Below are 27442 nucleotides of genomic sequence, written 5' to 3' on the forward strand. Positions count from 1 at the left end.
CAATCAGCAATGCGATCGCTCTGCACTATCTGCAGATCTCAGCTACAGAGCTGAGCACTGCAGATATGGTGCTTTACTTTCAATGCTGGCTGTATTACGGCATTGAAAGGAAGTGACTCATGTTAGCTACAGGCGTCATCACATGACCCTGTGCTACCATGGCAACCACTGAAAGTCACGTGATCATGTCATGTGACTTCCGGTGGGGGCGGGGTAAGTGACTGTCATGGCGGCGCGCATATACATATCGCTGCCAGATTTTGGCAGCGATATGTAAGGGGTTAATGGCCGCAGGTGGAAGCGATTCCACCCGCGGCTAATAGGCACACATGTCAGCTGTTGAAAACAGGTGATATGTGCGCGGATCACCGCCTGCCCGCGGCAGGGGGCGGGGCTTAACGGCACACGATCCATGACGTACCCAGTACGTCATGGTTCGTTAAGGGGTTAAATACTTAACCTCTTGACAAGGAATTGTGGGAAAGATGTTGATTTGCCATACATAATTCAGGTTTCAGATCATACACAACACAGATTTGAAGATGACCACCTTTCTCCTGTTCTCCACACCTTGCCTGGAATGCAAGGAATGTCCAGATGTAAGAAGACCACCATATAAGGAAAGAAGGGAATTTTGTTTACTTACCGTAAATTCCTTTTCTTCTAGCTCCAATTGGGAGACCCAGACAATTGGGTGTATAGCTACTGCCTCCGGAGGCCGCACAAAGTACTACACTTAAAAGTGTAAGGCCCCTCCCCTTCTGGCTATACACCCCCCCGTGGGAGCACGGGTCCCTCAGTTTTAGTGCAAAAGCAAGAAGGAGGAAAGCCAATAACTGTTTCAAAAACAAATTCAATCCGATAACAATATCGGAGAACGTAACTTATCAACATGAACAACATGTGCACCCGAAAAACAAATACCCTAAGAAAAAACAGGGCGGGTGCTGGGTCTCCCAATTGGAGCTAGAAGAAAAGGAATTTACGTTAAGTAAACAAAATTCCCTTCTTTTTCGCTCCTAATTGGGAGACCCAGACAATTGGGACGTCCAAAAGCAGTCCCTGGGTGGGTAAAAGAATACCTCGTGATCGGGCTGTCAGGCAGCCCTTTCTTACAGGTGGGCCACCGCCGCCTGCAGGACTTGTCTACCTAGGCTGGCATCCGCCGAAGCGTAGGTATGCACCTGATAATGCTTGGTAAAAGTGTGCAGACTCGACCAGGTAGCCGCCTGGCACACCTGCTGAGCCGTAGCCTGATGCCGTAATGCCCAGGACGCACCCACGGCTCTGGTAGAATGGGCCTTCAGTCCAGAAGGAGTCGGAAGCCCAGCAGAACGGTAGGCGTGAAGAATTGGTTCCTTGATCCACCGCGCAAGGGTGGATTTGGAAGCTTGCGACCCTTTATGCTGACCAGCGACCAGGATAAAGAGTGCATCCGAACGGCGCAGAGGCGCCGTGCGGGAAATGTAGATCCTGAGTGCTCTCACCAGGTCCAACAGATGCAAACCCTTTTCAAATTGGTGAACTGGATGCGGACACAAAGATGGTAAAGTGATATCCTGATTGAGATGAAAGGAAGATACCACCTTGGGAAGAAACTCTGGAATTGGACGCAGTACTACCTTGTCTTGGTGAAACACCAGGAAGGGAGATTTGCAAGATAACGCCGCCAGCTCTGACACTCTCCGAAGAGACGTGACCGCCACCAGAAAAGCCACTTTCTGTGAAAGCCGAGAAAAGGAAATCTCCTTCATAGGCTTGAAAGGTGGCTTCTGGAGAGCAATTAGAACCTTGTTCAGATCCCAGGGTTCCAATGGCCGCTTGTAAGGGGGAACGATATGACAAACCCCTTGCAGGAACGTGCGTACCTTAGGAAGTCGCGCCAGGCGCTTCTGAAAGAATACGGATAGCGCAGAGACTTGTCCTTTAAGGGAGCTAAGCGACAAACCTTTTTCCAACCCAGACTGCAGGAAGGAAAGAAAAATAGGCAATGCAAATGGCCAGGGAGAAACTCCCTGAGCGGAGCACCAAGATAAGAATATCTTCCACGTTCTGTGGTAGATCTTGGCGGAGGATGGTTTCCGAGCCTGTCTCATGGTGGCAACAACATCATGAGATAAACCTGAGGTCCCTAGGATCCAGGACTCAATGGCCACACAGTCAGGTTCAGGGCCGCAGAATTCAGATGGAAAAACGGCCCTTGAGACAGCAAGTCTGGACGGCCTGGTAGCGCCCACGGTTGTCCTACCGTAAGATGCCACAGATCCGGGTACCACGACCTCCTTGGCCAGTCTGGAGCGACGAGAATGGCGCAACGGCAGTCGGACCTGATTTTGCGGAGCACTCTGGGCAACAATGCCAGAGGTGGAAACACATAAGGTAGTCGGAACTGCGACCAATCCTGAACTAAGGCGTCTGCCGCCAGAGCTCGGTGATCGTGAGACCGTGCCATGAAAACCGGGACCTTGTTGTTGTGCCGTGACGCCATCAGGTCGACGTCCGGCATCCCCCAGCGGCGACAGATCTCCTGAAACACGTCCGGGTGAAGGGACCATTCCCCTGCGTCCATGCCCTGGCGACTGAGAAAGTCTGCTTCCCAGTTTTCCACGCCTGGGATGTGAACTGCGGATATGGTGGATGCTGTGTTTTCCACCCACGTCAGAATCCGCCGGACTTCTTGAAAGGCTTGCCGACTGCGTGTTCCCCCTTGGTGGTTGATGTACGCCACCGCTGTGGAATTGTCCGACTGAATCCGGATCTGCTTGCCCTCCAGCCACTGTTGGAAGGCTCGCAGAGCAAGATAGACTGCTCTGATTTCCAGAACATTGATCTGAAGGGTGGACTCTCTCTGAGTCCACGTACCCTGAGCCCTGTGGTGAAGAAACACTGCTCCCCACCCTGATAGGCTCGCATCTGTCGTGACCACCGCCCAGGATGGGGGTAGGAACGACTTTCCTTTTGACAATGAGGTGGGAAGAAGCCACCATCGGAGAGAGTCCTTGGCTGCCTGAGAGAGGGAGACATCCCTGTCGAGGGACGTCGACTTCCCGTCCCATTGGCGGAGAATGTCCCATTGTAGAGGGCGCAGATGAAACTGCGCGAAAGGGACTGCTTCCATTGCTGCCACCATCTTCCCTAGGAAATGCATGAGGCGCCTCAAGGAGTGGGACTGGTTCTGCAGGAGAGATTGCACCCCTGTCTGCAGAGAGCACTGCTTGTCCAGTGGAAGCTTCACTATCGCTGAGAGAGTATGAAACTCCATGCCAAGATATGTTAGTGATTGGGTCGGGGTTAGATTTGACTTTGAAAAGTTGATAATCCACCCGAAACTCTGGAGAGTCTTCAGTGCCACGTCCAGACTGTGTTGGCATGCCTCTTGAAAGGGTGCCTTTATAAGTAGATCGTCCAAATACGGGATCACGGAGTGACCCTGCGAGTGCAGGACAGCTACTACTGCTGCCATGACCTTGGTGAAGACCCGAGGGGCTGTTGCCAGCCCGAAAGGTAACGCTACGAACTGCAGGTGTTCGCTTTCTATAACGAAGCGTAGAAAACGCTGATGCTCTGGTGCAATCGGCACGTGAAGATAAGCATCTTTGATGTCTATTGATGCTAAGAAATCTCCTTGAGACATTGAGGCTATGACGGAGCGTAGAGATTCCATCCGGAACCTCCTGGTTTTTACGTGTTTGTTGAGCAACTTTAGATCCAGGACGGGCCGAAAGGACCCGTCCTTCTTTGGCACCACAAACAGATTGGAGTAAAAACCGTGACCTTGTTCCTGAAGAGGAACGGAAGTCACCACTCCTTCCGCCTTTAGAGCGGCCACCGCCTGCAGCAGAGCATCGGCTCGGTCGGGCGGTGGGGAAGTCCTGAAGAAACGAGTTGGAGGACGAGAGCTGAACTCTATCCTGTACCCGTGAGACAGAATGTCCTTCACCCAACGGTCTTTGACCTGTGACAGCCAAATGTCGCCAAAGCGGGAGAGCCTGCCACCGACCGAGGATGCGGAGAGAGGAGGCTGAAAGTCATGAGGAAGCCGTCTTGGTAACGGTTCTTCCTGCTGTCTTTTTTGGGCGTGACTGAGTCCGCCAAGAATCTGAGCCTCTCTGATCCTTTTGAGTCCTTTTGGACGAGGAGAATTGGGACCTGCCTGAGCCTCGAAAGGACTGAAAACCAGACTGACCCCTCCTTTGTTGGGGCTTGTTTTGTCTGTGTTGAGGTAAGGATGAGTCCTTACCCTTGGACTGTTTAATGATTTCATCCAAACGCTCCCCAAACAATCGGTCGCGAGAAAAAGGCAAACTGGTTAAGCACTTCTTGGAAGCAGAATCTGCCTTCTATTCTCTCAACCACAGGGCTCTGCGCAAAACCACGGAGTTGGTTGACGCCACCGCCGTACGGCTCGTAGAGTCCAGGACAGCATTAATCGCGTAAGACGCGAATGCAGACATTTGAGAGGTCAATGGTGCCACCTGCGGGGCAGATGTACGTGTGACCGAGTCGACTTGTATAAGCCCAGCTGAAATGGCTTGGAGTGCCCATACGGCTGCAAAAGCTGGCGCCAACGACGCTCCAATAGCTTCATAGATGGATTTCAGCCAGAGCTCCATCTGCCTGTCAGTGGCATCTTTAAGTGCCGCTCCATCTTCTACTGCAACTAAAGATCTAGCTGCAAGCCTGGAGATTGGAGGGTCCACCTTGGGACACTGGGTCCAACCCTTGACCACGTCAGGGGGAAAAGGATAGCGTGTATCTTTAAGCCGTTTAGAAAACCGCTTCTCAGGATAAGCGTGGTGTTTCTGGATTGCATCTCTAAAGTCAGAGTGGTCCAGAAAAGTGCTTAATTTACGCTTGGGATATCTGAAATGGAATTTCTCCTGCTGTGAAGCTGCCTCCTCCGCAGGAAGAGCTGGCGGGGAAATATCTAACATCCTATTGATGGACGCTATAAGATCATTCACTATGGCGTCACCATCCGGTGTATCCAGATTGAGAGCGGTCCCAGGATCAGAATCTTGATCAGTTACATCCGCCTCATCACCCATAGATTCGTCCCGCTGGGATCCTGACCAGTGAGACGAAGTTGAGGGCCCCTCATAACGAGCCCGCTTAGGTTGTCTGGGACTGTTGTCTGAGTCAGAATCGTCACCCTGGGGTGCATGTGACACCCCCGGAGCTTGGAAGTGTTCCAGCTGAGGGGGACCAGGGAGCAATGATGCCACAGTGTCCATGGTCTGAGTTACTGGTCTAGACTGCAATGTTTCAAGAATCTTTGACATGGTCATAGACAATCTGTCAGCAAAAGCTGCAAACTCCGTTCCTGTCACCTGGACAGCATTCACAGGTGGTACACTCTGGGTCACGTCCAGCAGAGGCCCCGGCTGTGCAAGTTGCACAGGGGCCGAGCACTGCACACAATGGGGGTCAGTGGAACCTGCCGGTAGAGCAGCCCCACATGCGGTACAGGCAGCATATAATGTCTGTGCCTTAGCACCCTTGCGTTTTGCGGACGACATGCTGTTGCCTCCTTGTAATCTAGGAGGGAGTATAGCCGAGAATCACCAGCGACCGTACAGTACAAAGTATTTTCAAACACAAAATACTCAGTATACAAACGGCACAAGTGGGGGTGAGCCCTTGAGGGCTGCTTACCGCCCGCTGAACAGCGGGTATGAGGCCGTAGAATCCCGTGTCTGGGTCTCCCCGTCTCCCCTCTGCAGCTCAGCGTGCAGGCAGGAATGGCTGCCGGCGTTCAGTGAAGAGGGGCGGACCGTGGGCGTGCCACAAACAAAGTGCGGGAAACTGCGTCCTACTGTGCCTGGTGTGAGGGCTGGAGTATGTAAAAAAGACTCCAGCCCTCAGCGCTGATGCTCTGTACAGCGTCCCGCCCTCCTCCTGACTGGCAGGTGCGGAGGCGGGAACGAACGAACTAGGCCGCAAAAGCCGGGGACTGTAGTAATAAGCGCGGCCGTGATATATGCACGGTCAGCGCGGAAGTCCCCGGCGCACCACAAGTCCCAGCCGCGTCGCAGTCCCAGCGGCCGGCGCGACCGTTCTCCCTGAGTCTACCCACTCAGCTAAGCTGAAGTGAGGAAATGGCACAAGCGCAGCAGCGCTGTTGTCCCCGGCGCACTAACACACCCAGCAATGCTGCGGTGTGCGCGCGTATGCACGGGGACACAGAGTACCTTGACGGAGCAGGGCCATGTCCCTGACGATACTCAGCTCCATATCCAGCGGCTTCTCCAGGGGCTGCGGATGGAGCACGGTCTCAGTGCCTGGAGACCGGTAAAATCCCACTTCGCCCAGAGCCCTAATGGGGATGGGGAAGGAATCAGCATGTGGGCTCCAGCCTCCGTACCCGCAATGGGTACCTCAACCTTAACAAGCACCATCGACAGAAAGTGGGGTGAGAAGGGAGCATGCTGGGGGCCCTGTATGGGCCCTCTTTTCTTCCATCCGACATAGTCAGCAGCTGCTGCTGACTAAATAGTGGAGCTATGCGTGCGTGTCTGACCTCCTTCGCACAAAGCAAAAAACTGAGGGACCCGTGCTCCCACGGGGGGGTGTATAGCCAGAAGGGGAGGGGCCTTACACTTTTAAGTGTAGTACTTTGTGCGGCCTCCGGAGGCAGTAGCTATACACCCAATTGTCTGGGTCTCCCAATTAGGAGCGAAAAAGAAAGACCCACTGGCCAAGCTAGAGGACCAACCCACAGATCAGATGACACCATGGATTCATCCACTGACGTCAGACCCGACCATCAGCAGCAACACGGATCTCCCCATAGGCTAACCCATGAACTGTCCCACTAAATGGGCATATCCGAACTTGTGTACGCCCCTAGCCTATATCAGAGGCCGCATGGTCTTTCCTGTTCTGTTCGATGCCATCTTTACTGTGATAAAGAAGAGATTTCACATCCGACTGTGTCTGACGTGATTTATTTATGCATGCACTAGATCCACACCAATTAGGCCAGGCAGTAGGCAACAAGTGATCTCTGGTTAAGAGTTCACCCTAACATTACTAATTTATCTCACAAAAGGAGAAAAATATGGATAAAATTCCATATTGTAATACGATAGTTAAATAATTTTTTCCTCTAATAGTAATGTGACCAGCATAGGAAGCTGGTTTATAACACTGTGCACAATGACTGCAGTTTTCAGCAGTGAACATGTTACCTAGGTGCAGCAACTCTTCATCTAGCAAGCATAGAGAGTTGGTGGCACTGTTCATGTGAGTAAGACTGTGATCCACAGAGGAGCAAGGTCTGGACTGTGCAGGTAACAGTGGAGGTGGGGGGAGGATGGGGATCAGTGCTGATGGATGCTCTGCTACATCAGAAATGGCGTTTGGTTCTTCGGGTGGGCTTGAAGGCTCAAATCCTGCCAGATCGATTAGAGTTGGTAAAATGTTGCTTGATTCGGTCATCTCTGGTTGAAAAGAAATAAATAAATTGGAATTCAATATGAATAGAAGAAAAGTCAGACGGCAAGGTTAAAGGATGCCCTAGTAATAGGACAATACCACTCAGACATCTCCAGCAGCTCACTTCCACTTTTCTTTACTCTTTAGCTTTTCTGCTACGTTGGTAAATGGTTCCTTTATTTTTTTTTACTGTCTGGCCTCTATATCCCACACATTAGGTACATGAAATTTGTGGCTTGTTACTAGTAATTAGAATGTAAATGCTATGATTATTTTTTTTTTTTTTAACTCAGAGAATCTGTCAGTAGGTTTTTGCTATATAATCTGACAGCACCATGAGAGACCCTGATTCCAGCGATGTATCATTTAGTTTACCGGGTGAACAGTATGGCTTGCTGTACATGGCAAAAGTTATGGTCATCTATGAGCGCCAGCCATGGGCTAGCTATCACAGCACATTACAGGAACAGAGGTCTTCAGCAGACCTCTGCATGTCATTACAACCCATTGGCACCCCGTGATCACGTCATGGGGGCGCAAATGGGCGGTTACAAAAGTATGCTCCTTGGGACATGCTGTAAATGGCGCTGTCACAGATTGACAGCAGCATTTAATAGGCAGATGATAACTCAGCAATCATCTGCTGGCAAAGATGCGGGTTTAGCCTCTAAGCCCACATCAAAGTAAGGGAACCGGTATATAACGTAACAGTATGTTATATGTTGTTAATGCGTTACATTTTAATCTAACAAAAATATTTAAGCCAAAAAAAAAAAATAAAAAACAAATTCAGATTCATCTTAGTACATGCTGCTGTATCCACTTTGATTCATTTTGACCATTTGGGTTCCAAAATGGCTTAGTTTACCCAAGACACTGCCTTCGACACGTGATACATAGACAAAAAGGCCCCCACTACACATTGGATTTTAGTTGATGGAACCAGATTTGGGCTTGCTTCCTAATTATTGCACACACATTTTCTCAATGAAGAAGTTGACGTAGCTGGAATACCACTTAAGGACGTTTAGTAATAAGAGGACACTGACCATTATTGTTTGTGGATTCTGGAAGGTCCATTTCTCCGTTGATTTCTTGACCTTCTACAACCACCTTGTACAGATTGATGGCACGAGACACATTGTCACTGGCTTGGAGAATGTCCCCTGAATAAAGAAAAAAACCCCCCTCAGTGGAACAGTAGTCCAAAACTGAGTGTTACTATTGAGCTTGTTATAAGGCTGTATCAAGCTTACACATACTGAAACGGTCTTATCAGCGCTGGTTGCATAAGGGTTTAAAGACCAACCCACTGACAAGGGGCAATGGTAACACCCAGCTGTCAATTTGTTCATACATTTCCAGGAAAAATACTTAAACTGCACTTAGGTGTTCTGGAATGATTTATTAATTTATTTTTAAGAAATAAAAGAATATACTGGAATAGAAACATCAGTAAAACTACGTGTTTTCTTAAAGACAACACATACTGTAAGAAACAAAAACAATACAGAGAATCCAATCCCCTACCGAGGCTGCTATCGTTATCCTCAGTCTCGCTGGCCATTTTAAACAAGGCGAGTCTCTTGCTCTCACATCTCTCAAATAACTCCTACGAGCAATAGAAAGTTGCATTAGATGCTGCTGTGTAAGAAATAAACAGGCACTCCAGTATACAGAAATAAACAGTCACCCTCACTGGTGATATTCAGCACTGGCTTCCCTGGAGTGAGCACTGTTTGCATAGAAAGCTATGACAAGCCAGCATTAGCAATCACCAGTGAGGGAGGTGGTGCATGGAAACCCAATGGTCGAATGATTCCCCAAGTCTCACGAAGACTACAATGATGCCCCAAGTCTCACGAAGACTACAATGATGCCTCAAGTCTCGCGAAGACTACAATGATGCCCCAAGTCTCGCGAAGACTACAATGATGCCCCAAGTCTCGCGAAGACTACAATGATGCCCCAAGTCTCGCGAAGACTACAATGATGCCCCAAGTCTCGCGAAGACTACAATGATGCCCCAAGTCTCGCGAAGACTACAATGATGCCCCAAGTCTCGCGAAGACTACAATGATGCCCCAAGTCTCGCGAAGACTACAATGATGCCCCAAGTCTCGCGAAGACTACAATGATGCCCCAAGTCTCGCGAAGACTACAATGATGCCCCAAGTCTCGCAAAGACTACAATGATGCCCCAAGTCTCGTGAAGACTACAATGATGCCCCAAGTCTCGTGAAGACTACAATGATGCCCCAACTCTCGTGAAGACTACAAGGGTGCACCAATCCCCCAAATAAGCATTTTTTAATTAAGCTTCAGTTTCTGCAGAGCAAAGACAGTGATAAGATCACTAAAGGTACAATTTTTAATAGGGGCTATATTCAATACTAGGCTTATACTGTCAGGTTGGGCTGACAGACGCCCTCTAAATGCACAATATTTTTCTTCTCCCAAATAATCAGCCATCACAAGAGATTCAGACCAAAGCATTTAGGTCTATGGAGAAATTGGTTGGTAAAATCCGTTATGTCAGTAGTTTGGTTTTCTGAATGTGTGCAGAAAACGTAACAATCGCTTTTCTTGGCTGCTTATTGCCTCTAGTCACTGCTGCTCTTGTATCAAGTACCTTCATAAGCTCCTTGTCCCCCTCCGAGGAGTCTTCTTTGCTGTAATGTGTCAGCATCTCCTGCAGCAGCTTCACATTGTTGTTCACCTCTTCCAGAGTGTGTACTCTCTTACTCACCCTCTGCATTCTCACTTCATCCTGAAGAATACCGGAGCAGAAGTGAAGAACAGAAAACTTAGGCATAAAAATAACTCAAGGAGAATATGCAAATATGAAAAGTGTAATCCCAACCACGAAGCAAAGTACAGAAGTGAAATAAATGTAATCAGATCCAAAACTCCCTACGTGGGTGGCTTGGTGCAAGCACGTCTCTGGGAAGAGATGGCATCACCATACACTAAAAGAAGGCGAGCCAGCGGAAGAGGAATGGTCTTGCTGGAAGCTTTGGGTCCTGGACATTAAAAGTTTAACTAGGTGGTATGTGTAAACAAAATAGTTGCAGCGTTTGATATTAGACAAAATGACGGCTTTATTACATATCCTACCTAAACATTGTGCTGACCCCTATATATCAATGATATTCCCTAATGGCAGTGGCCACTTTCAGCAGAATAATGGTCCGGCCATACTGCGAACACTGTTTAGGAATGTTATGTTGGCTCCAAAGTTTCCCAGATCTCAATCGGATTGTGCAACTATGGTGTGAGATGGAAAAACAAGTCCGATTTATGGAAATCGCACCTCATAACTTACAGGACCTAAAGAGCTGCACAAGCATCTTGGTGTCAGATACTACAGGACACCTTCAGGATCCGTACATTCCTTTCCCAAGAAGCTGCAAAAACCCTAGTACATTCCCTTATTATCTCCTGCCTGGATTATTGCAACCTCCTTCTCTCTGGCCTCCCTTCTAACACTCTCGCACCCCAACAATCTATTCTAAACTATGCTGCCCGACTAATCCACCTGTCCCCTCGCTACTCCCAGACCTCTCCTCTCTGCCAATCCCTTCACTGGCTTCCCATTGCCCAAAGACTCCAGTTCAAAACGTTAACCATGACCTACAAAGCTATCTACAACCTGTCTCCTCCTTACCTCTGTGACCTAGTCTCCCGGTATCTACCTGCACGCAACCTCAGATCCTCACAAGATCTCCTTCTCTACTCCTCTCTGATCTCCTCTTCCCACAATCGCATACAAGATTTCTCCCGTGCCTCCCCCATACTCTGGAATGCTCTATCCCAGCATATGAGACTCTCGCCTACCTTGACAAGCTTCAAGAGGAACCTGAAGACCCACCTCTTCCGACAAGCCTACAACTTGCCTAACCCTCAGTCTGACATAGCGCCGCTCGACCAGGTCTGTCCTCACCTACTGTATCCTCACCCATCCCTTGTAGACTGTTAGCCCTCGCAGGCAGGGACCTCTCTCATCCTGTATCTGTCTATGCCTTGTATTGTTCTTGTTCCTATTATGTATACCCCTTTCACATGTAAAGCGCCATGGAATAAATGGCTCTATAATAATAAATATCTTGAGAAGTTCATGCCTTGATGGGTCAGTACTGACTGAAGGCAGGGGCCAAGGCAAGTGGTTGTAATGTTATAGCTGACAAGTGAATCAAGTCAATGCTTTTCTAGTATGAAAGTTAATTGGAATCTTCACACATTATGTCTTCTTAAATGCACATCCTCGATCCATATCTATAATAAATAGCGGTCCCAAGTATCAAAACTAACTCATCTAAAATCTACTTTGTAATATTCTTTATTCAAAACTTATTGGCAATATTTCTGTTTAATCTCAGTGACCAGAAACATTTGCACCTTCTTATCCTACATCCACGAGGTTTTAATTTTGGACTAAAACAAATAGTACACAAAACTAAAGCCTGTAAGGTGTATAGTAGAAATGTGACTGAAGACCACAAACGTACATTAAAAGGGAATTTAGGGCCCATTTACCAAAGCAGCCTACAAAGAAAGCAGTGAAGGGCTGCCAACACCCAATCGGACAGGGTGCTTTATTTGCACCGCACCTTTTTCATTCTAGTGAGCAGCTGGGGTCACATAGTTGGAACCCCACTAGTATGGTAATAAAGAGAATTTTGTTTACTTACAGTAAATTCTTTTTCTTATAGTTCCGTATTGGGAGACCCAGACATTGGTGTATAGCTTCTGCCTCCGGAGGACACACAAAGTACTACACTAAAAAGCGTAGCTCCTCCCTCTGAGCCTATACACCCCCTGGAGAACCAAATCTAGCCAGTTTAGTGCAAAAGCTGAAGGAGAATAGCCACCCACAAGTAAAAACAGAGCAAGAACCGGAACAACCGGAGACTCTGTCCATGACAACAGCCGGTGAAAACACGCGGAACAAGAAACTGCCAACAGGTAACAGGGAGGGTGCTGGGTCTCCCAATACGGAACTATAAGAAAAAGAATTTACGGTAAGTAAACAAAAAAGGGAATTTTGTTTATTTACCGTAAATTCCTTTTCTTCTAGCTCCTATTGGGAGACCCAGACAATTGGGTGTATAGCTTCTGCCTCTGGAGGCCACACAAAGTATTACACTTTTAAAAAAGTGTAACCCCTCCCCTCTGCCTATACACCCTCCCGTGGACCACGGGCTCCTCAGTTTGGTGCAAAAGCAGGAAGGAGAAAACTTATAAATTGGTCTAGGGTAAATTCAATCCGAAGGATGTTCGGAGAACTGAAGACCATGAACCCAAAGAACAAATCAACATCAACAACATGTGTACACAAAAGAACCAACCAGCCCGAAGGGCACAGGGGCGGGTGCTGGGTCTCCCAATAGGAGCTAGAAGAAAAGGAATTTACGGTAAGTAAACAAAATTCCCTTTTTCTTTGTCGCTCCATTGGGAGACCCAGACAATTGGGACGTCCAAGAACAGTCTCTGGGTGGGTAAAACAATACCTCAATAAAAAGAGCCGAAAATGGCCCCCTCTTACAGGTGGGCAACCGCCGCCTGGAGGACTCACCTACCTAGACTGGCGTCTGCCGAAGCATAGGTATGCACTTGATAGTGCTTCGTGAAAGTGTGCAGACTAGACCACGTAGCTGCCTGACACACCTGCTGAGCCGTCGCCCGGTGCCGCAATGCCCAGGACGCACCTACGGCTCTGGTAGAATGGGCTTTCAACCCTGAAGGGAGCGGAAGCCCAGAAGTACGGTAGGCCTCGAGAATAGGTTCCTTGATCCACCGAGCCAAGGTTGACTTGGAGGCCCGAGAGCCCTTACGCTGGCCAGCGACAAGGACAAAAAGCGCGTCTGAACGGCGCAGGGGCGCCGTGCGAGACACGTAGAACCGGAGTGCTCTCACTAGATCCAAAGAGTGCAAATCCTTTTCACACTGGTGAATTGGATTAGGGCAAAAGGAAGGCAAGGAGATATCCTGATTTAGATGAAAAGGGGATACCACCTTAGGGAGAAATTCCGGGACAGGACGCAGAACCACCTTATCCTGGTGGAAAACCAGGAAGGGAGCTTTGCATGACAGCGCTGCAAGCTCGGACACTCTCCGAAGTGATGTGACTGCTACCAGGAAGGCCACTTTCTGAGAAAAACGGGAGAGAGAGACATCCCGCAGCGGCTCAAAAGGCGGCTTTTGAAGAGCCGTCAGGACCCTGTTAAGATCCCAGGGTTCCAACGGACGTTTGTAAGGTGGAACCATGTGGCAAACCCCCTGCAGGAACGTGCGGACCTGCGGAAGCCTGGCTAGACGCGTTTGAAAAAACACGGAGAGCGCCGACACTTGGCCCTTGAGAGAGCCGAGGGACAAACCCTTGTCCATTCCAGATTGTAGGAATGAAAGAAATGTGGGTAATGCAAACGGCCATGGAGGAACACCGTTATCAGCGCACCAGGATAAGAAGATTTGCCAAGTCCTGTGATAGATCTTGGCGGACGTTGGTTTCCTGGCTTGTCTCATGGTGGGAATAACATCCTGAGATAACCCTGAAGACGCTAGGAGCCAGGACTCAATGGCCACACAGTCAGGTTGAGGGCCACAGAATTCAGATGGAAAAACGGGCCTTGTGACAGCAAGTCTGGGCGGTCTGGAAGTGCCCACGGTTGACCCACCGTGAGATGCCACAGATCCGGATACCACGACCGCCTCGGCCAGTCTGGAGCGACGAGAATGGCGCGACGGCATTCGGACCGGATCTTGCGTAGTACCCTGGGCAGCATCGCTAGAGGGGGAAACACGTATGGCAGTCGAAACTGCGACCAATCCTGGACCAAAGCGTCCGCTGCCAGAGCTCTGTGATCCTGAGACCGTGCCATGAAGGCCGGGACCTTGTTGTTGTGTCGTGACGCCATGAGATCGACGTCCGGCGTTCCCCAGCGGCGACAGATCTCTCGAAACACATCTGGGTGAAGAGACCATTCCCCCGCGTCCATGCCCTGACGACTGAGAAAATCTGCTTCCCAGTTTTCTACGCCCGGGATGTGAACTACGGAGATGGTGGAGTCTGTATCTTCCACCCACTGCAGAATCCGCCGGACTTCCTGGAAGGCTTGACGACTGCGAGTGCCGCCTTGGTGGTTGATGTAGGCGACGGCAGTGGCGTTGTCCGACTGGATTCGGATCTGCCTGCCCTCCAGCCACCGATGGAAAGCCAATAGGGCTAGATATACTGCCCTTATCGCCAGGATATTGATCTGAAGGGACGATTCTATTGGAGTCCAGGTTCCTTGAGCCCTGTGGTGGAGAAAAACCGCTCCCCAACCTGACAGGCTCGCGTCCGTGGTGACCACGGCCTAGGTTGGGGGTAGGAAGGATTTTCCCCGGGACAGAGATGTGGGTAGGAGCCACCACTGAAGTGATGTTTTGGTTGCGGGGGAAAGAGAGATGTTCTTGTCGAGGGAAGCAGCACTCTTGTCCCATTTGCGAAGAATGTCCCATTGGAGTGGCCGTAGATGGAATTGCGCAAACGGCACTGCCTCCATAGCTGCAACCATCTTCCCCATGAAGTGCATGAGGCGCCTTAAGGGGTGTGACTGACTCTGAAGAAGTGACTGCACCCCCGCCTGCAGAGAAAGCTGTTTGTCCCGCGGTAGCTTGACTAACGCTGGCTGGGTATGAAATTCCATCCCGAGGTAAGTCAGTGATTGGGTCGGCGTCAACTTGGATTTCGGGAAATTGATGATCCACCCGAACTGCTGGAGAGTCGCCAGAGTGACGGTAAGACTTTGTTGACACGCCACCAGAGAAGGGGCCCTGACTAGGAGATCGTCCAAGTAAGGGATCACCGAGTGGCCCTGAGAGTGCAGGACCGCCACGACGGATGCCATGACTTTGGTGAAAACCCGTGGGGCTGTCGCCAGGCCGAAAGGCAATGCCACGAACTGGAGGTGTTCGTTCCCGATGGCGAAACGCAGGAAACGTTGATGTTCGGGTGCGATCGGCACATGGAGATAAGCATCTTTGATGTCGATCGATGCTAGGAAGTCTCCTTGTGACATCGAGGCGATGACCGAGCGGAGAGATTCCATCCGAAACGTCTGGTTCTCACATGTCTGTTGAGCAGCTTGAGGTCCAGAACGGGACGGAATGAGCCGTCCTTTTTTGGCACCACGAACAAGTTGGAGTAAAATCCGCGACCACGTTCCTGAAGGGGAACGGGAATCACAACTACTTCTATCCTTAGAGCGTCCACTGCTTGAAAAAGTGCGTCGGCCTGTGCGGGGGGTGGGGAGGTTCTGAAGAAACGAGCCGCAGGACGAGAGCTGAACTCTATCCTGTAACCATGAGACAGAATGTCTCTCACCCATCGGTCTTGAACGTGTGGCCACCAGGCGTCGCCAAAGCGGGAGAGCCTGCCACCGACCGAGGATGTGGCTAGATGAGGCCGAGAGTCATGTGGAGGCCGTCTTGGAGGCAGTGCCTCCCGCGGCCTTTTGGGGGCGTGACTTGGACCGCCACGCATAGGAGTTCCTCTGGCCTTTCTCCGGCCGGTTGGACGAAGAGGATTGGGTCTTGGCGGAGGGACGAAAGGACCGAAACCTCGATTGGATTTTCCTCTGCTGAGGTCTCTTAGGTTTGGACTGGGGTAAGGAGGAGTCCTTACCCGAGGATTCATTAATAATCTCATCCAACCGTTCGCCAAACAAACGGTCGCCAGAAAAAGGCAAACCAGTTAAGAACCTTTTGGAAGCAGAGTCTGCTTTCCATTCGCGCAGCCACATGGCCCTGCGGACTGCCATGGAGTTAGCGGAAGCCACAGCCGTACGGCTAGCGGAGTCCAGGACGGCGTTCATGGCGTAGGACGAAAAAAGAGAATTTTGTTTACTTACCGTAAATTCTTTTTCTTATAGTTCCGTAATGGGAGACCCAGACAATGGGGTGTATAGCTTCTGCCTCCGGAGGACACACAAAGTACTACACTAAAAAGTGTAGCTCCTCCCTCAGAGCATATACAACCTCTGGATAACCAAATATAGCCAGTTTAGTGCAAAAGCTGAAGGAGAATAGCCACCCACAAGTAGAGATAGAGCAAGAACCGGAACAACCGGAGCCTCTGTCTACAACAACAGCCGGTGATAACACGCGGAACAAGAAACTGCCAACAGGCAACAGGGAGGGTGCTGGGTCTCCCATTACGGAACTATAAGAAAAAGAATTTACGGTAAGTAAACAAAATTCTCTTTTTCTTCATCGTTCCTATGGGAGACCCAGACCATGGGACGTCTCAAAGCAGTCCATGGGTGGGAATAAACAGAAAACTGAGAAGTAGGCAAAACCTAACTTCACAAATGGGCGACAGCCGCCTGAAGGATGCGTCTGCCCAAGCTCGCATCTGCCGAAGCATGAGCGTGCACTTGGTAGTGCTTCGAAAAGGTATGCAGACTAGACCAAGTGGCAGCCTGACAGACCTGCTGAGCCGTAGCCTGGTGCCTGAAAGCCCAAGAGGCACGGACATCTCTGGTCGAGTGTGCCTTGATCCCCGGTGGGGGAGGCACTTGAGTACACTGGTAGGCATCAGAAATGGCCGACCTAATCCAACGAGCTAGGGTCGGTTTAGAAGCCGAGAGGCCCTTACGCCGACCTGTGGTCAGCACAAAAAGAGAGGTGCACCGCCTAAGAACAGCGGTGCGTGACACATAGATCCGGAGCGCCCGCACCAGATCCAGAGTATGCAACGCTTTTTCAAAGCGATGAACAGGAGCCGGACAAAAGGAAGGCAGGGAAATGTCCTGGTTAAGGTGGAATTGAGATACCACCTTAGGGAGAAAGTCCGGAGTCGGACGGAGAACCACCTTGTCTTGATGAAAAACCAAAAAAGGTGACTCCGAAGAGAGTGCAGCCAAATCAGAGACTCTCCTGAGGGAAGTTATGGCCACTAGAAAGACCACTTTCTGTGAAAGACGAGACAAAGAAACCTCCCTAAGAGGCTCAAAGGGGGGTTTCTGCAAAGCCGTGAGGACCAGATTAAGGTCCCAGGGATCCAAAGGCCGCCGGTAAGGCGGAATGATGTGAGATGCGCCCTGCATGAAGGTGCGCACCTGAGCCAGCCGGGCGATACGCCGCTGGAACAACACAACAGAGCCGAGACCTGTCCCTTGAGGGAATTGAGGGATAGTCCTAGCTGCAGACCGGACTGTAGAAAGGACAGGAGGGTCGGCAAGGAAAAAGGCCAAGGAGCATGGCCGGAAGAGCGACACCAGGACAGGAAAATTCTCCAGGTCCTGTGATAGATTTTGGCCGAGGAAGACTTCCGAGCCCGAGTCATAGTGGAGATGACTTCAGGAGGAATGCCAGAAGTCGTCAAGATCCAGGACTCAAGAGCCACGCCGTCAATCTGAGAGCCGCAGAATTCCGGCGGAAAAACAGACCTTGTGAGAGAAGGTCTGGGCGGTCCGGGAGATGCCACGGCACCTCTGCGGACAGATGGAGCAGGTCTGGGTACCAAGCTCGCCTGGGCCAGTCTGGAGCAACGAGGATGACCTGATGGCCCTCCATTCTGATCTTGCGCAGGACTCTGGGCAAGAGAGCTAGAGGGGGGAAACACATAAGACAGACGAAACTGGGACCAATCTTGAACCAGCGCGTCCGCTGCGAAGGCCTGAGGATCGTGGGAGCGAGCCACGTAAACCGGAACCTTGTTGTTGTGCCGGGATGCCATTAGATCCACTTCCGGAGTGCCCCACTTGCGGCAGATTGACCGAAACACTGCCAGATGCAGAGCCCACTCGCCGCTGTCCACGGTTTGACGGCTGAGATAATCTGCCTCCCAGTTTTCTACGCCTGGGATGTGGACTGCGGATATGGTGGACTTGGAGTCCTCCGTCCACTGAAGCATGCGTTGAACCTCCAACATTGCCAGGCGGCTGCGTGTCCCGCCCTGGTGATTGATGTAGGCAACCGATGTCGCGTTGTCTGACTGGACTCGAATGTGCTTGCCCGCCAACAGGTGGTGAAAGGCTAAGAGAGCTAGAAGCACAGCTCTGATTTCCAGCACATTGATCGAGAGGGCTGATTCGGACGGAGTCCAAGTGCACTGCGCTCTGTGGCGGAGATATACTGCTCCCCAGCCGGATAGACTGGCATCCGTGGTGAGGATCACTCAGGACGAGGCCAGGAAGGAGCGTCCCTGAGACAGAGAGAGGGGCCGAAGCCACCACTGAAGAGAGCCCCTGGTCTGTGGCGACAGAGCCACTAACCTGTGCAAGGAGGAAGACCGCTTGTCCCAACAGCGGAGAATGTCCAGCTGCAGAGGACGCAGATGGAACTGGGCAAAGGGAACCGCTTCCATTGACGCCACCATCTGACCCAGCACTTGCATTAGGTGCCTGATGGAATGACGGCGGGGCCTCAGCAAAGAGCGCACCGCCAGAAGGAGGGACTGCTGTTTGACTAAGGGCAGCTTCACAAGTGTCGGCAGAGTCTCGAATTGCATCCCTAGGTACGTGAGTTTCTGGGTCGGAGTCAGAGTGGACTTGGGCAGATTGACAAGCCACCCGAATTGAACTAGAGTGGCGAGAGTGAGCGAGACACTCCGCTGACAGTCTGCACTGGATGAAGCCTTGACTAGAAGGTCGTCCAGGTAAGGAATCACTGCCAACCCCTGGAGGTGCAGAACCGCAACCACTGCTGCCATGACCTTGGTGAATACTCGAGGGGCCGTGGCTAACCCGAAGGGGAGCGCCACGAATTGGAAATGTTCCTCTCCGATTGCAAAACGTAGCCAACGCTGGTGTGAAACTGCAATTGGCACATGCAGATAGGCATCTCTGATGTCGATGGATGCTAGGAAATCCCTTTGGGTCATTGAGGCAATGACTGATCGCAGAGACTCCATGCGAAAATGCCGCACCTGAACATGCTTGTTGAGAAGCTTGAGATCCAGGATGGGCCGGAAGGAACCGTCCTTTTTGGGGACTAGGAAGAGATTTGAGTAGAAACCTCTGAACCGTTCCCGGGTGGGAACCGGTACAATTACTCCGTTGGCCTGCAAGGATGCCACGGCCTGAGAGAAGGCGGCGGCCTTGGAGCAGGGGGGAGTTGACAGAAAAAATCTGTTTGGCGGGCTGGAAGAGAATTCTATCCTGTAGCCGTGGGAGATGATATCCCGCACCCACTGATCGGAGACGTGTTGAAACCACACGTCGCCAAAGTGGGAGAGCCTGCCACCGACCAAGGACGTTGCTGGCGCGGCCAGATAATCAAGAGGAGGCTGCCTTGGTGGCAGCAGCTCCTGCGGTCTTCTGAGGACGCGGCTTCGTGCGCCAGTTGGGCTTTTGGTCCTTGGCTGAGTTAGTGGACGAGGCCGAGGGCTTAGAGGACGACCAGTTGGAGGAACGAAAGGAACGAAACCTCGACTGGTTCCTGCCCTGGACAGGTTTCCTGGTTTTAGTTTGTGGCAAGGAAGTACTCTTCCCGCCAGTAGCTTCCTTAATAATCTCATCCAGTTGTTCACCGAACAGCCTGGACCCAGCAAATGGAAGCCCAGCAAGGTACTTCTTTGAAGAAGCGTCTGCCTTCCACTCTCGAAGCCACAAAATCCTGCGGATAGCGAGGGAATTAGCCGAAGCCACCGCAGTGCGGTGAGAAGCCTCCAGCATGGCAGACATGGCGTAGGATGAAAAGGCTGAAGCCTGGGAAGTTAAGGCAACTATTTCAGGCATAGAGTCCCTGGTGAGGGAATGCATCTCCTCTAGAGAAGCAGAGATGGCCTTGAGAGCCCACACTGCTGCAAAAGATGGGGAGAACGAGGCCCCTGCCGCCTCATATACAGATTTGGCCAGAAGGTCAACCTGGCGGTCAGTGGAATCCTTAAGTGAGGTGCCATCAGCCACTGATACAACTGTCCGGGATGAGAGTCTAGACACCGGAGGGTCTACCTTTGGTGAATGAGCCCACTCCTTGACCACCTCTGGTGGAAAAGGAAAACGGTCATCAGAACCACGCTTTGGGAAGCGTTTGTCAGGACAGGCCCTAGGCTTGGTCATAGTGGCCTGAAAACTGGAGTGGTTAAAGAACACACTCCTTGTTCTCTTAGGCAAGGTAAACTGGTGCTTTTCTGCCAGAGAGGGTCAAATAACTAACATCTGCGTCACCCTCGGACCGATCAATGGGGCACATGGAGGTAGCGTCCGAGCCCCCAGTAAAGGCATCCTCCTCGTCCTGCGAGTCAGCTCGTGAATCAGAGCCGCGGGACGAGGAAGGAGAGGGGACCCTGCGTCTCCTTTTAGGAGGACGGGGTCTGGGACCAGATGAAGAATTCTCTGTGAGCTCTGCAGAGCGAGCCGTAGCAGCAGAGGCGCCCTGAGAAGGGGGCTGATGCATGCTCAGCAGAGTCCGGGACAATTCTCCCATGGAGTCGGCAAAAGACTGGGAGATAGACTTAGAGAAGGATTCTACCAAAGCCGGGGGTTCAGCCACCGGAGCCGGAGCAGCCGGAGGGACCACTGGGGAGACTCCAGGCTGAGGCACCACCATGTTAGAGCAGGCATCACAATGTGGATATGTGCTCGGTTCAGGCAGTACGAGCTTACATGCAGTGCATATTGAGTACAGCCTTGCAGCCTTGCTCCTAGTGTGAGACATGTTGCTGAAGTGGGGGCTCTGAGCCAGAATGACCCCCAGAGAGTGTATAAGCAGGTCCACAACCGGAGGTTGTGGCTTACCAGACCGTTTGTGTGCCCTCCAGATCCCACAGCCCGGACCCCCAGAGAGATGCTGCAGCCAGCGCCGATCGCTGTGAGAACGCTGATAAAATGGCGCCGGAGCGAGGAGAGGGGGCGGGGCCTACTCTAAGAGCGGGATCCGGAAGGCCAAGGAGATATACAGGGGAGGGAATACTGCCTCAGAGAGGAGTGTCCCTCCCCTGTGCCGAACGGCTGCTGGGCGGAGCCGCACTGTCCCTCTGCATGACTGACATGCAGGGGCAGTGAAATCGAAACTAGGCCTCAGGCGAAGCCGGGGCCTAAATTTAACAATGCGGCCGGCGCGCAGGCACCATCGGCGCGGTTCTCAGGTGAAAACCAGAGAACCGGCCGGAAATGTCACAAAAGTTACACAGCACACTCTCCCCAACAATAAAGTACAAGGGACCCCCCGACAATAAAGTCTCAAATACTTAGCTTGTGAGACGCAGGGCCAGGTCCCTGAGGGATGAGTGCTCCGTCCGGCAGGATCCTGAAAGGGCTGCGGATGGAGACCGGTCTCCTGCAAGGCAGTGAGAACCGTGCTGGCTCCCACTTCAAGCCAGAGCCCGAGGGATGGTGAAGGAGCGCGGCATGTAAGGCTCCAGCCCTGGAATCAACCTTAACAACACCGCCGACACAGTGGGGTGAGAAGGGACATGCCGAGGGTCCAGGCTTGGACCCGCTTTTCTTCAAACTCTTTCCAAAAATCAAAAATCAGATGAGAATGCATGTGTGGATGTGTGCCTCCTGAACACAAAGCATTGAACTGGCTATATTTGGTTATCCAGGGGGTGTATATGCTCTGAGGGAGGAGCTACACTTTTTAGTGTAGTACTTTGTGTGTCCTCCGGAGGCAGAAGCTATACACCCCATGGTCTGGGTCTCCCATAGGAACGATGAAGAAATGCTGATGCCTGAGAGGTCAAGGAAAAAACCTGCGGAGCAGAATTCCGCGTGACGGCATTAATCTCAGTCAGACATGCCGAGATTGCTTGGAGAGCCCACACGGCCGCAAAGGCCGGGGCGAAAGACGCGCCCGTGGCCTCATAAATAGACTTCACCAAGAGCTCTATCTGTCTGTCTGTCAGTGGCATCCTTCAGGGATGAGCCATCGGCAACAGACACAACGAACCTAGCAGCCAATCTAGAGACTGGAGGATCCACCTTGGGGGAGTGTGCCCAGCCCTTAACGACTTCAGGTGAAAAGGGAAAACGCGTGTCAGTGTGCCGTTTAGCAAAGCGCTTGTCCGGGACCGCTCTGGACTTCTGGACAGCGTCCCTGAAGTTAGAGTGATCAAAAAACGTATTGCGCGTACGTTTGGGGAATCGAAATTGGTGATTCTCCTGCTGAGAAGCCGGCTCCTCTGCAGGAGGAGGTGGGGGTGAGAGATCCAACACCTGGTTGATGGACGAGATAAGATCATTTACCAAGGCATCCCCCTCAGGGGCATCAAGGTTAAGGGTGAAGTCAGGGTCAGAGCCCTGAGCTCCCACGTCCGCCTCGTCTTCCTGAGAGTCCTCAAGCTGGGATCCAGAGCAGCGTGAGGTGGCCGGGGAAGAGTCCCAGCGAGGCCGCTTAGCCGGCCTGCGGCTGCGATCCGGGCAGGAGTCCTCCGCCTGGGACCTAGGGGCTATCCTGGGAGCGCGCTGCGGCGTGGACCGAGAAGGGCCTGGAGGAGACAAACTAACAGGGGCCGGGGCCTGTGAAGGGCCCGACCTGGACTGCAATGCCTCAAGGAGCTTAGATGACCATTTGTCCATAGACTGTGCAATGGATTGAGAAAGTGACTGGGAGAGTGTCTCAGCGAAAGAGGCCAACGACGGTGACTCTGTCCCTGCAGACTGCTCAGGGGGAGCAGGGGGATCTACATGAGCCGAGGGGCCCACAAGTGCCCGAGGCTCCGGCTGAGCAAGCGTGGCAGGAGTCGAGCATTGATCACAGTGAGGGTAGGTGGATCCCGCAGGCAACATAGCCCCACAAGAGGTACAGGCCGCGAAAAAAATCTGTGCCTTAGTAGCTTTGCTCCTTGTGGACGACATGCTGTTGTCTCTTAGGAGAGTGACCACTGAGAGTATATGGGAAAAAGGGTATACAGCCTTTCCGAACAGATATATATATATATATATATATATATATATATATATATATATATATATATATATATATATATATATATATATATATATATATATATATATATATCTCTCTCTATCTATATCTATATATCTATATATCTATATATCTATATATATATATATATATATCCATCCCGGCACCCTAGGGGGACCAGCACCGGGTGACCGGTGTGGCTTACCAACCGCTAACGAGCGGAGTGTGACCTCCAGATTCCCTGTCGTGGATCCCCCGAAGCTGCAGAGCTTTGCCGCTGAGTAGCATCCACCGGCAGAATGCTAAAAATGGTCGCCGGAGCTCTCAGGGGGGTGTGGAGCCGAGGGCTGCGCCAGCAAAGAGCGGGAATCTGGAGTCCCCAAAGTGGTCAATGAGGGTGGGGGGAGACATGTAAAGATACTCCAGCCCTCAAAGCCGACGTCATGTCGGTAATCCCGCCCTTACCCCTGACAGGCAGGCCCGGGGGCGGGATTTTGCGCGACCAGGCCGCGGCGAAGCCGGGGACTAAATTTAAGGCCGTGCCCGACAAGCAGGCACGGTCGGCGCGGAAGTCCGCCGAAAAAAAACAACGGACGGAACTACCGCGGCTTTCCGGGGAGAAGGTGCGACCTCCCTCCCTGTACAGTCCCCACATAGGGACACAGAGTACCTTCAAGTTGCAACGCCCGGTCCCTGGGGGTGAAGAAGCTCCGGACCGGCAGGTTCCACCAGGGGCTGCGGATGGAGCACGGTCCCAGCACGTGGATGACCGCTTAGGATCCCACTTCTCCCAGAGCCGCATAAGGGATGGTGAAGGAGACGGCATGTGGCTCCAGCCTCCGTACCTGCAATGGGTACCTCAACCTTAACAACACCGCCGACATAGTGGGGTGAGAAGGGAACATGCCGGGGACCCCATGGGGGTCCTCTTTTCTTCCATCCGTCATAACTATGTATGAGAATGCATGAGTGGATGTGTGCCTCCTTCCACACAAAGCATAAAACTGAGGAGCCCGTGGTCCACGGGAGGGTGTATAGGCAGAGGGGAGGGGTTACACTTTTTAAAGTGTAATACTTTGTGTGGCCTCCAGAGGCAGAAGCTATACACCCAATTGTCTGGGTCTCCCAATGGAGCGACAAAGAAATTCTCTTTTTCTTTATCGTTCCCATGGGAGACCCAGACATTGGGACGTCTCAAAGCAGTCCATGGGTGGGAATAAACAGAAAAAAACTGAGAAGTAGGCAGAGTCTTACTTCACAAATGGGCGACAGCCGCCTGAAGGATGCGTCTGCCCAAGCTCGCATCTGCCGAAGCATGAGCATGCACTTGGTAGTGCTTTGAAAAGGTATGCAGGCTAGTCCAAGTGGCAGCCTGACAGACTTGCTGAGCCGTAGCCTGGTGCCTGAAAGCCCAAGAGGCACCGACAGCTCTGGTCGAGTGTGCCTTGATCCCCGGCGGGGGAGGCACCTGAGAACACTGGTAGGCATCTGAAATGGTCGACCTAATCCAACGGGCTAAGGTCGGCTTAGAAGCAGAGAGGCCCTTACGCCGACCTGTGGTTAGCACAAAAAGAGAATGCACCGCCTAAGAGCAGCGGTGCGAGACACATAGATCCGGAGCGCCCGCACCAGATGCAGAGTATGCAACGCTTTTTCAAAGCGATGAACAGGAGCCGGACAAAAGGAAGGCAGGGTAATGTCCTGGTTAAGGTGGAAAGGAGAAACCACCTTAGGGAGAAAGTCCGGGGTCGGACGGAGAACCACCTTGTCTTGATGAAAAACCAAAAAAGGTGACTCCGAAGAGAGCGCAGCCAAATCAGAGACTCTCCTGAGGGAAGTTATGGCCACTAGAAAGACCACTTTCTGTGAAAGACGAAACAAAGGAACCTCCCTAAGAGGCTCAAAGGGGGGTTTCTACGAGGCCGTGAGGACCAAATTGAGGTCCCAGGGATCCAAGGGGCGCCGGTAAGGCGGAATGATGTGAGACGCGCCCTGCATGAAGGTGCGGACCTGAGCCAGCCGGGCGATACGCCGCTGGAACAGCACTGACAGAGCCGAGACTTGTCCCTTGAGAGAATTGAGGGACAGTCCTAGCTGCAGACCGGACTGTAAAAAGGACAGAAGGGTCGGCAAGGAAAAAGGCCAAGGAGCATGGCCGGAAGAGCGACACCAGGACAGGAAAATCTTCCAAGTCCTGTGATAGATCTTGGCCGAGGAAGACTTCAGAGCCCGAGTCATAGTGGAAATGACTTCAGGAGGAATACCAGAAGCCGTCAAGATCCAGGACTCAAGAGCCACGCCATCAATCTGAGAGCCGCAGAATTCTGGTGGAAAAACGGACCTTGTGAGAGAAGGTCTGGACAGTCCGGAAGATGCCACGGCACCTCTACGGACAGATGGAGCAGGTCTGGGTACCAAGCTCGCCTGGGCCAGTCCGGAGCAATGAGGATGACCCGACGGCCCTCCATTCTGATCTTGCGCAGGACTCTGGGCAAGAGAGCTAGAGGGGGAAACACGTAGGACAGACGAAACTGGGACCAGTCTTGAACCAGAGCGTCCGCTGCGAAGGCCTGAGGATCGTGAGAGCGAGCCACGTAAACGGGAACCTTGTTGTTGTGACGGGATGCCATTAGGTCCACGTCCGGAGTGCCCCACTTGCGGCAGATTGACTGAAACACTGCCGGATGCAGGGACCACTCGCTACTGTCCACGGTTTGACGGCTGAGATAATCTGCCTCCCAGTTTTCCACGCCTGGGATGTGGACTGCGGATATGGTGGACTTGGAGTCCTCCGTCCATTGAAGGATACGTTGTACCTCCAACATTGTCAGGCGGCTGCGTGTCCCGCCTTGGTGATTGATGTAGGCAACCGCTGTTGCGTTGTCTGACTGGACTCGGATGTGCTTGCCCGCCAATAGGTGGTGAAAAGCTAGGAGAGCCAGGAGCACGGCTCTGGTTTCCAGGACATTGATCGAGAGGGCTGACTCGGACGGAGTCCAAGTGCCCTGTGCTCGGTGGTGGAGACATACCGCTCCCCAGCCGGATAGACTGGCATCCGTGGTGAGGACCACCCAGGACGGAGCCAGGAAGGAGCGTCCCTGAGACAGAGAGAGGGGCCAAAGCCACCACTGAAGAGAGCTCCTGGTCTGTGGCGACAGAGCCACTAACCTGTGCAAGGAGGAAGGCCGCTTGTCCCAACAGCGGAGAATGTCCAGCTGCAGAGGACGCAGATGGAACTGGGCAAAGGGAACAGCCTCCATTGACGCCACCATCTGACCCAGCACCTGCATCAGGTGCCTGATGGAATAACGGCGGGGCCTCAGCAGAGAGCGCACCGCCAGTTGGAGGGACTGCTGTTTGATCAAGGGCAACTTCACAAGCGCCGGCAGAGTCTCGAACTGCATCCCTAGGTACGTGAGACTCTGGGTCGGAGTCAGAGTGGATTTGGGCAGATTGACCAGCCACCCGAATTGGGCTAGAGTGGCGAGAATGAGCGAGACACTCCGCTGACAGTCTGCGCTGGATGAAGCCTTGACTAGAAGGTCGTCCAGGTAAGGGATCACTGCCAACCCCTGGAGGTGCAGAACCGCAATCACTGCTGCCATGACTTTGGTGAATACCCGAGGGGCCGTGGCTAACCCGAAGGGGAGAGCCACGAATTGGAAATGTTCCTCTCCGATTGCAAAACGTAGCCAACGCTGGTGAGAAACTGCAATTGGCACATGCAGATAGGCATCTCTGATGTCGATGGATGCCAGGAAATCCCCTTGGGTCATTGAGGCAATGACTGACCGCAGAGATTCCATGCGAAAATGCCGCACCTGAACATGCTTGTTGAGAAGCTTGAGATCCAGGATGGGCCGGAAGGAACCGTCCTTTTTGGGGACTAGGAAGAGATTTGAGTAGAAACCTCTGAACCGTTCCCGGGCGGGAACCGGTACAATTACTCCGTTGGCCTGCAAGGATGCCACGGCCTGAGAGAAGGTGGCGGCCTTGGAACAGGGGGGAGTTGACAGAAAAAATCTGTTTGGCGGGCTGGAAGAGAATTCTATCCTGTAGCCGTGGGAGATGACATCCCGCACCCACTGATCGGAGACGTGTTGAAACCACGCGTCGCCAAAGTGGGAGAGCCTGCCAGCGACTAAGG

General features: G+C 52.1%; 1 protein-coding gene across 1 annotated transcript in view; it reads right to left on the bottom strand.

Moving 5' to 3' along the window:
- GGA3 (golgi associated, gamma adaptin ear containing, ARF binding protein 3) overlaps positions 1–27442 on the bottom strand; it is a 50025-nt gene that overhangs the window by 12766 nt on the left and 9817 nt on the right. Inside the window, exons 8-11 of the mRNA XM_075349638.1 lie at positions 10070–10207; positions 8968–9049; positions 8487–8603; positions 7191–7442 (exon numbers count right to left, since the gene is read on the bottom strand). Of these exons, the coding sequence (XP_075205753.1) occupies positions 7191–7442; positions 8487–8603; positions 8968–9049; positions 10070–10207 (589 nt within the window). The remainder of the gene's footprint in view (positions 1–7190; positions 7443–8486; positions 8604–8967; positions 9050–10069; positions 10208–27442) is intronic.

The sequence above is a fragment of the Anomaloglossus baeobatrachus genome, chromosome 5 (assembly GCF_048569485.1).
Source record: "Anomaloglossus baeobatrachus isolate aAnoBae1 chromosome 5, aAnoBae1.hap1, whole genome shotgun sequence".
NCBI lineage: Eukaryota > Metazoa > Chordata > Amphibia > Anura > Aromobatidae > Anomaloglossus > Anomaloglossus baeobatrachus.